Source organism: Brachycentrus maculatus, unplaced genomic scaffold (genome assembly GCF_059751285.1).
Source record: "Brachycentrus maculatus isolate JH-2025_06_01 unplaced genomic scaffold, ASM5975128v1 h1tg000572l, whole genome shotgun sequence".
Classification (NCBI taxonomy): Eukaryota; Metazoa; Arthropoda; class Insecta; order Trichoptera; family Brachycentridae; genus Brachycentrus; species Brachycentrus maculatus.
This window is the reverse complement of record NW_028281312.1, coordinates 285,338-295,468: the sequence shown is the minus strand read 5'-3', so window position 1 is coordinate 295,468 and position 10,131 is coordinate 285,338. Positions and strand designations below refer to the sequence as shown.

Here is a 10,131-nt window from a genome sequence, read left to right as displayed (position 1 = left end):
CGTGGTTAGCGTCGCAGACTCTTGAGTCAGAGTTTCTCGGTTCGAACCCACTCTACCAAATTTGATACCTATTTCTAATAATGAGCCGCTTAGGCTCACAGAAATAGCAAGAAATTGAAGTATTTTTGTAAATAATAAAAACACAGTTTTACTCTTTTTATAATAAAAAAAATTGTTGGTATGTTTACAGTAAAATGAAATTGACAATTAATATTCCAAATTCAATTTATTTAAAACATTACAGACGGTTTAACAGAGACGATGAAGTGATCTACATATTTCAACTGGACTCGTGTGAATATCTGGCCGGAGTTCCTTTCTTCTGGTCACAAACATAATGTAAGTTTTTTATATTGTGAAATGTAGTTCGACTTTTAGGACCCACATTGTGAAAATTGTTTCTACTAATGTACTGGAATACTGATGATGAGGAAGACGGAAACGCGCAAATGAAAGTCAATTATTTATTTTCCGAAAATTACAAAAATATCAAGGCGTGAAGAGCAAAGCGACGCCAATAAATTGAGTGAAGCACGATGTTTCGCTTCTTAACAGTACTGAGTATAAACACAAAGAAAACTTGACACTAAACCGATCAAATAATACTCAGTACTGAAACTCAAAGGACAAAGAGCGAGCGCGACGTATATACACCCTTGAATATTAATCTTATCTGAAAACAAGAAATTTGCCCTCCACCCTTTATATACGATTTTAAAGGAGTTGCATGTGGTGGGGACAATATTGTAAACAAAATAAAAGTCGATGAACTGCGTCTCTTTGTTCTTCTCGCGTGGATTTATGAATACAAATTCTTTTAAAAAATACACAATTTTGGAATGAACAAAAATGTTCAGGGCATTATCTGCCATATTATCGGCCATAAACATCAATTCCGGTACCATCTAACGATACAACTATTGTGGATGGTGTATACACAAGAGTACAGCAGATGATGATGACGGATCGTTTTTTGCCGAAGGCAAGTTCTCCAGTTCTTCAGCCACACTGCTTGTAGACCATCAGACAACTTGGAGTCTCGTCATAACCTCCGGACTAAAAGGTCGGAGAGCTCGAGGTAGATCTCTAACCTGATGGACCGACCGAATGAAAGAAATCACAGGGCTCTCTGTTGCAGTGGTTCTAATTCTGCGCAATGCAGGGACCAATGGCAGAGTGTTATCCGAGGTTCCACAAGAAGCCAGCAGGGGGGTCACGATACTCAGCAATTTGGGAAACAACCCGAGATGAAGATACACAAGAATGACTTCACAAACGCATACGGCTGACCATATTATTCATAATTCTTTGACATAAAACCTGTTTTCTATGTGCTCAAATCGGGGTGATAAAAATGTCTTCCATCTGCCGACTAGTGTGTTCCGAGAGATGCTTGTCCAGTTGACTTCTGGACTGGAACTTTTCCGGGCAGATCGTGCACGGTTCCTCCTTCTCTCCGTGCCTGGTCTTGAAGTGCGAGGTGCGTCGGCTCACGGAGGAGAAGCGCTCGCCGCAGGCGCTGCAGGGGAAGGGCTTCTCGCCGGTGTGCAGGCGCCGGTGCATCACGAGCGCCTTCTTGTTGACCAGCCGCCGGCCGCAGTCGGGGCACTCCTCGGGCCTGGCCTTGGTGTGGACGATCCCGTGCTCGTTGAGGCTGCCCTTGTTGAAGAAGCCCTTGCCGCATATCTCGCATTTGTACCTGCAATAGAAACAACCGAATTAGCTATTTTTTTTTATTTCATAGGAATAATCCGCAAAGCCTCTATATAGGCTTATATACACTATATATAAACTACAGAGAAAAAAGAAACTTAAAAAATGAACAAAACTTTTCATCATTTTTTTAAAAGGAATAACCCGCAAAGCCTCTATTAGAGGCTTATCTGCAGGTAGGATAGTAAGGATAGGGAAGGTAAATGTGAAAAATACATCAAACACCCAGACCAATTGAAAATAAATCATTCAAGCGTCTACCCAACTTTGCCACATGATGCGGAATGCATTGAATCACGTGTCACAATATATTTGAAGAAATAATAAAAAAATGAGTCCTGGTACCAACCTTAATATCAGAAAGTAAAGCGTAAAATTCGGAGAAGAAGGATGAAAGTAGACTGAAGGAAGTCGGAATGCGATCTCTCAGTGCGGCAATACAATGTACGGCAGATGTTCCAATGGTGAAATAAGAAAAGGGTGCAAGGCTAAGATAAACACTATCCATCAAATTAAAAAAGGTGTGTTGATATGGTTTGGACATGTGGAACGAATGAGTGAGAAAAGAATGGTAAAAACAAATTTATGAAGCGAATGTAGCTGGAAACAGAAACATAGAAAGACCGAGGAAAACTTGGCATGGTCAAGTATTTAAAATACCTAAAAGAGTCGGAATAACTGCCGAGTATGTAGGAGGAGATGTCGCTCACTCCTTTCAAGAACGTCATAAATCAAAAAACTAGATTTTTCAGGAGGCCGTTTAAAAGTACAATACAATGTATTAAAAATAAATATCAAGCCACTTTTTGAATTTTTTCCTGTGCTACAGATGTTTTTAGGTATAACCTAAAGGTTTTTTCTCCATTTGAAAAATATTAAGTTTATTTTTTTTTAAATAAATAAACCTCCTTTTCCACAAAATGCAAAAACAACACTTTCTGCCCTGTAGCAGGTAAATATTAAGTTAAAAATACGCCTCTTTTTCTGGGATATAGTTTATTTTTGGGGCATTCCGAAAACATGCACAACTGAAAATTGACAATTTTTGATTTATGACGTTCTTGAAAGGAGTGAGTGATGTATGAATGTCGAAGAGGCGAAGAATGTTTGAAAAGACAGAGTGGTGTGGCGCCCATCACCCCTGCAGGAAACTGGGGTGATGGTTAGGTAAGTTAGTTAGTAGCTAGTTGATTAGACGCTCGATTCCGAAACTGGCATTGCGCGTTCGATTCCTGCCAACTGTAAAATAAATTCAAGAAAGATTTATTTACAAATGGTCTGGGTATTTTTAATGTATTTTTTACATTCATCTTTCTCTATCCTTACTATCCTACCTGCAGACAAACCTCTAAAAAGTAGAGGATTTGCGGGTTATTAAATTATATATTTTTTTAAATCTACCTTCGTTCCTTCAAATGTTTGCTGAGAATATGTAGCTCCAGGAGCGTCTTCAGGCTGCGAGACTCGCCGCAGTAGTCGCAGAAGAACTCCTTCTTCTTGGCGACGGCCCCCCTGTGGCGCTGCATGTGCTCCCTGAAGTAGCGCATGTTGCGGTAGCTCTTCCCGCACAGCGCGCAGAAGGCCTCGCTGTGACTGTGCTTGTGTATGGCGAGGCGGCTCTGCGAGCTGCACAGCCGCCCGCAAATCTCGCAAATGTGGTTGTACCTGTCGATCGAGGATTTTTACGGTCATTTTCCAGATTTAGTGGTATCTTATTTAGGAAATAAGACGAGACGAACAAGGCAAATAAATTAACTTTGTGACAAATCTTGATTGATACAAGATATTGAATCCACTGTATCTATCTATTGTACTGCTTTTAGGGATCAACCTTAAGGCGGAGACTGACCGGAGCATTTCGTCGTAACAAAACATCGTAACATCGCTCGCGGCGAGCATGTTACGTTATGACGTTACAGCATTGCTGACTGACCGCGATCAGTGCTCGCTAGTGGCCTTGTGCTCAGTGTTGCCATATTATGTCACACCAAAAAATCTGAAAATCTGAATCAATAACCCAAAATCTGTATGAATCTTTGCAACATTGCATTCGTACTGTAGTTAAAATTTCGGACGACGAAGGCGTTATTCTTGGTTCTGTGATTTTAATAAATTACTGCTTACTCCAAATGAAGAAAAAAAAATATAGTGCCAATCCCCACCAATTCCCCGCAGTTTGGGGATTTTCCACAGATTGGCAACCCTGTACTAACCTAAAATTGCATCGACTTCGGATGGAGCATTCGGAGCGAGCGGCGAGCAGCTCGGCTCGGTGTACTGACTGCCCGAATGCTCGCATCGTAACATGTTAAGTTATGACGAAATGCTCCGGTCAGTCTCCGCCTTTACAGTAAATCCTCTATATAATAATAACACTCATTGGTGTCCGTTAAAGCCGGCAGTCCATTTTATAAAATTAGGTTAATAATATACAAATAAACTTGGGACACTAATCGTGAAGTGACGTTGCAGTTTGATATCGACGCGCTTGCTTTCGGTAATCCTACTTTGAAAAAGGATTTAAGTTTTGTTTGCACTTTTGAAGATTGCTGTTTTTTTAATATAATGATCTTGATTGCACTTTTGAAATTTCCCTTTTTTTTTAATAAACATTCTAAAATTACGAAAATATGTATAAGATGTACAAAGTGATTATCCCATGATAATCCATTCACTGAAAATTATCTACATGTGACGACACTTGATTTTAATCATGTAAAATATTAACAGGATATTTAAAAAATACATTAACCATATTTTTTGTCCGCTATATCCGAAGTTCGTTAAATAGAGGTCCGTTATATCAAGGTTTTCCTGTATTTGTTTATTATCTTTCGATATAATGCTAAATGTATTTGAGTATACATTTGTTGCGCGGTATGATGGATAATCCTGAAATTATCCGGAGCATTGGTCTGTATGTTCCCGATAGTTAGCTAAGACAGCGTCGGCATAGATTGTTTCACATTCCTATATACAGGACCAACCTGCCGATGGTTATGCCTGTAGGAAGAGCTACCGCTATGTTGAACAATATCACGCTGGATATTCATCTGTTCCATGTGTCTGAAGGAGTATTCCGAAGCGGGATTCTTCTACTACTTTAACAAGAGCCTTCTTGCTTACTTTTTTATGTTTTTAATGTATACGCTTTCAATATTAGTTTATTTTGTATAAATATTAATTATTATTGAATAAATTTAATTTAATTGAATAATAGGCAACTAATAAATATAATAATAAAATACCTGTCGGAGGAGTGCGATAGACGGACATGCTCTCGCAAGACGTGCGCGGTAAAGAATTTCTTATCGCAAGCGCCGCACGTGAACTTCTTCTCGCTGTGGAAGACCATGTGGGCCTTCAGAATGTTCCGGAAGTAGAAGGCCTTCCCGCAGATCGGGCAGAGGTGGGTCTTCTTGCCGCTGTGCATCACCATATGGCGATTCAACGTTCCCATTTCAAGATATGACTTCTTACAAATCCGGCAAACGTATCTCGAACCCTCCGGATGTGTAGCTTTATGGATACTCAGCTCAAACTCATTCTGGAAGGAGTCCGTACACATCATACAATGATATAATTCATCCTTTTTTGCCATTTCTCTAGTACATTCCGCGACCTTGATCAAAGTATCACCGCCATTTTTAAATTCTTCCGAATGCTGCTTCATGAGATGTTCCACGAGGGTGTATTTAAAATAATAACTAGCGTTACAAATCGTACAGATAAATCTCTTGTCTTGGTGATAACGCATGTGGCATTTGAGCGCATTGCGATGATAAAACGATTTTCCGCACACATTACAAATGAACAATTTGTTACCCGTATGCGTGACCATGTGCCGTTTTAATATGCTCAATTTTCCGTACGTTTTGCAGCAAATTTTGCACGTATGTCTAGAATCGTCGGAATGGATTTTTTTATGGTCCTTAAATTCCTGTTTTGAGCTGAAATTTTCCAAACAAATTGTACAATCGAATGATTGTTGAATATCTTCCGGAACGTACTCTGTTTCTATTTTTAAAATGGCATTTGTTTTCAAATAGTTCTCGCTGGCGACTTCTTTCAATAAAGTGTGCAAAATCCCCCCGCCTTTGTCTATGACAGGACTCAAAAATGTTGCCGTATTTATTTCGGAATTTTCCGCTTTTAAATTGTCAAGAATAAAAGTCTGTTCCGAATTTAAGCAAACCTTCTTTAGCGTTTCATCCGTGGTTATGTTTTCTTGCTTTATTTGTGTTTCTATTTTGTCTTCCGGTAAAACGATGAGAATAGTTTGGTCTCTGGCGTCACTTTCTCGGGAAATGTTTTTGACTTGACTGCAAAATTTATCGATGCAAGCATTCAGCAAAGAGTCGGCATCTTCGCATTGTATTCTAAACCTGTACGAACTGTTTATTGAATCCAAACATTTTTGGCAGACATTTTCCGGCATGGATTCGCTTTCTGCAATCTGGAAATTTACATCAAATAAACTATGACCTCCGTAAAGCAACACGGCTCTAACTGTAGCTTATTACAGGATATGAAAATCAATTTAAATACAGTCTAAAAAATCATGAGAAGGGGATTTTTTAACAGTTTAAAATTTTTTTTAAAAAATTGGTAACAGAATTTGTGAAAGAAGGTATGCAGTTGACAAAAATTGATAAGGCAATATGGCATAAAGATCTATTGGATTTAGTAATGTCTTATTTAGAAAATATGACAAGAGTCAGGTTAGTGTCGGGTTGTGGTCCCGTGGTTAGTGTCGCGGACTCTTAAGTCAGAGTTTCTCGGTTCGAACCCACTCTACCACAATTTGATACCTATTTCTAATAATGAGCCGCTTAGGCTCACAGAAATAGTACGAATTCAAAATATTTGTGTAAATAATAAAAAGAATAGTAAAAATATATTCATTTTTAAATATAAAAAAAAATAAAATGAACTATGTGACAAATCTTGATTGATATAAGATATTGAATCCATTGTGTCTTTTGTACTGTTCATATTGTATTGTATCCATTGTTGTTTTTAGGGATCAACCATACTTATTTATTATTTCTTCATCTAACCATTATCTGCACCCAATGGTGCATAAGGCACTGCATCATATTGACACAGTGTCATCATGATCGTTACTTACATGAAGGCAAAGTGATCACTCCTGCGCTTCAGGGACCAATCTAGGGTAATATTAAATAAATATTGCAGTGTAAGATCACTAATATTTATTTTACAACATTTTGAGTGTGTCCAAATACTTTATCACAAATCTGGATTATCTCCAATTATAGGAGTTATTTTTCATATTATTTTTTGACATCTCATCCTTTGATGAAGAAGAATATGGAATTTTTAATTAATGTTTTACTTAGTAAATACCACTATTTCTTAAAATCTACTGTGACACGTGTTTCGATGCATTCCGCATCATTTTCAAACACCGTACGGTGTTTGAAAATGATGCGAAATGCATCGAAACACGTGTCACAGTAGATTTTAAGAAATAGTGGTATTTACTATGTAAAACATTAATTAAAAATGGATAGATTTTACCACAAAGTGACTGCCGAATCAATTAATGAAAGAATATGGAAGTCTGGGCATTTACGGGGCTGACAACCGTCATAGAATGGTTCAAGTGATCACTTTACACATGTGTAACATTCACCAATTGTACCCATTAAAAATGTAAAATATTTGTTTTTGTAAAATGTTTATTTTCATCCCTTCTTGAGAATCGAACCCGGGACCTCCAGCACGGTAGCTAAACACGCTAACCATTACACTACGGAGGCGGCATTTATTATTTACTGAATGCAGTCACTATCATTTTTAAGATATTTAAACTGAATATGTTATAAATTCCTAAAACATTTTGAGTGTGTCCAAATACTTGTTCACAAAATCTGGATTATCTCCAATTACAGGAGTTATTTTCATATTATTTTTTTGATATCTCATCAAAGATGAAGAAGAACATGGAAGTCTGGGCATTTACGGGGCTTACGACCGTCATAGGCTGGTTTAAGTGATCACTTTACACACGTGTAATATTCACCAATTCTACCCATTATTGACAACCACACTACTCAAATTCTTGGAAGTTCTATATATATGAACCAATAGATGTCTCTAGTGAAGTTCTAGTGATTCATGAACAAGGTTTCTAAATTGATTCATATATATAGAACTATATATAGATATGTGCTATGTAATGCTTAGTGAAATAGACACAAATAATGTTTATTTTAATAACTAACTAACTAACTACCTAACCATCACGCCGCTTCCCCGCAGGGGTAGGCAGAGAGAATAGAACGCCACACCACTCTGTCCTTGCAAACATTCTTCGCCTCTTCCACGTTCATGCATCTCCTCATACATACCCGCCGATTGTTACGACTCCTAACCTGACCACTTTCAAGTATTTGGTATACCTGATCGTGCCATGTTTTTCTCGGTCTTCCTCTGCTTCTTTTCCCGCTAACATTCGCCTCATAAATTTGTTTTACCGTTCTTTCCTCACTCATTCGTTCTACATCAATAATGTTTATTTTAATAATAATTAAAGAAAACACTTTGTTTTTTACCACTTGAGTTTTATTATAGACTACATGTTTCAGAAGTTAAACTTCCATCATTCAGGTCTGTAAAACAAAGTGTTTTCTTTAATTATTGTAACATGTCTTACCACAAAGTTAATGCCGAAACAATAAATAAAATATTTATTTTAATATGTTTGAGACAAATATTATATTATTTATTGATTGGGCATTAACTTTGTGGAATGACATGATTATTTTATTAAAATTAAACACTCGAATATACCACTTTAATGAGTTTTATTTATATTTACGACTAGTTTCCAAAACGACAGATGTTTTCATCTTCTGCTACAAATTAAAACTTAATTCAATTTGTACCAGAAGATGAAAACATCTGTCGTTTTCGAAACTAGTCGTAAATATAAATAAAACTCATTAAAGTGGTTTATTCAAGTGTTTAATTTTAATAAAAGACAAATATTGTTGATGTCTATTTGACTGGTTGATAAAGAAAATTTCTATTATTTGATAAAAACATGTAATGTAAGTTTATTGTTTAGTAGATGTTTGTCCGCCTCCATAGTGTAATGGTCAGCATGCTCGGCTACCATTCTGGAGGTCCCGGGTTCAATTCCCAGAGGGGTCAAATAAATATAAGTGTTTTTTTCACTCTAATATTTATTCAATATTACTCTAGACTGGTACCTGAAGCGGAGGGCTGATCACCTTTCCTTCATGTGTTAACGATCAAAATAACACTGTGTATATATGATGCAGTGCCCTATGCACCATTGGGGTGCTGATAAGGGTTTGAATGAATGAATTATTAAATAGTTATACTTTTATGTACATGACAGTTTATTTTTGAATGCTGGGAACAAAGTGAATGGTGCACTGAAATCAGTTATAGCAAATAAAAACCTATCAGCGGAAGCTAAACTGGCAGTGCACAACGGAGTCCTGGTTCCAACTCTAATATATGGAAGTGAAACATGGAGTTGGCAAAAGAAGGATTAAAGTAGACTGAATGCAGTCGAAATGCGATCTCTCAGAAGAATGTGCGACAAAACGATGTATGATAGATGTGCGAATAGTGAAATAAGGAAGGAATGCAAAGCTGAGATAAGCATTATCGATAAATTTGAGAAAGGTGTGTTGAGATGGTTTGGACATGTGGAACGTATGAGTGAAGAAACTAAACAAATTTATGTGGCGAATGTAGTTGGAAAAAGAAGCAGAGGACGACCGAGGAAAACTTGGCACAATCAGGTATGTCAAATACTTGAAATGTAGAAGAGGCGAAGAATGTTTGCAAAGACAGAGTCGTGTGGCGTTCGATTCTCTCTGCTTACCCCTGCGGGAAGCGGCGTGCTGGTTAATTAGTAATAATAATTAATAATCAGTTAAGTTAAGTTAAGTTATATTACGTTATTTTTGTAAATATTATGTTAATATTTCATTTTTTAAAATCCTTATTTTTTAAATCTTATTATTATATTTATACCTCCAAGGAAGTGATGCAAAGTAACATATCTTTGATAGAATAAACGTCCTTTGACGATACATCTTCGAAAATTATGTCCAGAGGTTGTAAATTTTCATCTTCAGAAAAGCAAATGCGGCAAATTTTGTACTTCAGAGACCCGGCGAGCAAATGCCGAATTATCATTTCTTCCTCCATGGTCCTGAAGCATATATTTTTAAAAAAATTACCGCGCTTGCTCTTGTCAAACAAAATTGGTTCCAAAATTACGTTTTCGCCGACAGCTCACAGTTTCACGATGCCATTTTATGTTTTTTTATTTTTTTTTATGACTGTTCGACAAAGAGACTTACTTACCAAGTGCAGGTAGGTACTTTTTTTAAAAAACTATTTAAATAG

At 37.0% G+C, this 10,131-nt stretch overlaps 1 protein-coding gene across 1 annotated transcript; it reads right to left on the bottom strand.

The window, feature by feature from the left end:
* Nucleotides 1-207: 207 nt before the first annotated feature.
* Nucleotides 208-10,046, bottom strand: LOC148301359 (uncharacterized). Its single transcript, XM_088273394.1, has 4 exons — nt 9,754-10,046; nt 4,962-6,169; nt 3,115-3,378; nt 208-1,699 (listed from the first exon to the last, which is right to left on the bottom strand). Exons 1-4 carry the CDS (start codon nt 9,928-9,930, stop codon nt 1,336-1,338), a joined length of 2,013 nt encoding a protein of 670 aa, XP_088129520.1. The 5' UTR covers nt 9,931-10,046; the 3' UTR covers nt 208-1,335.
* Nucleotides 10,047-10,131: the final 85 nt, after the last annotated feature.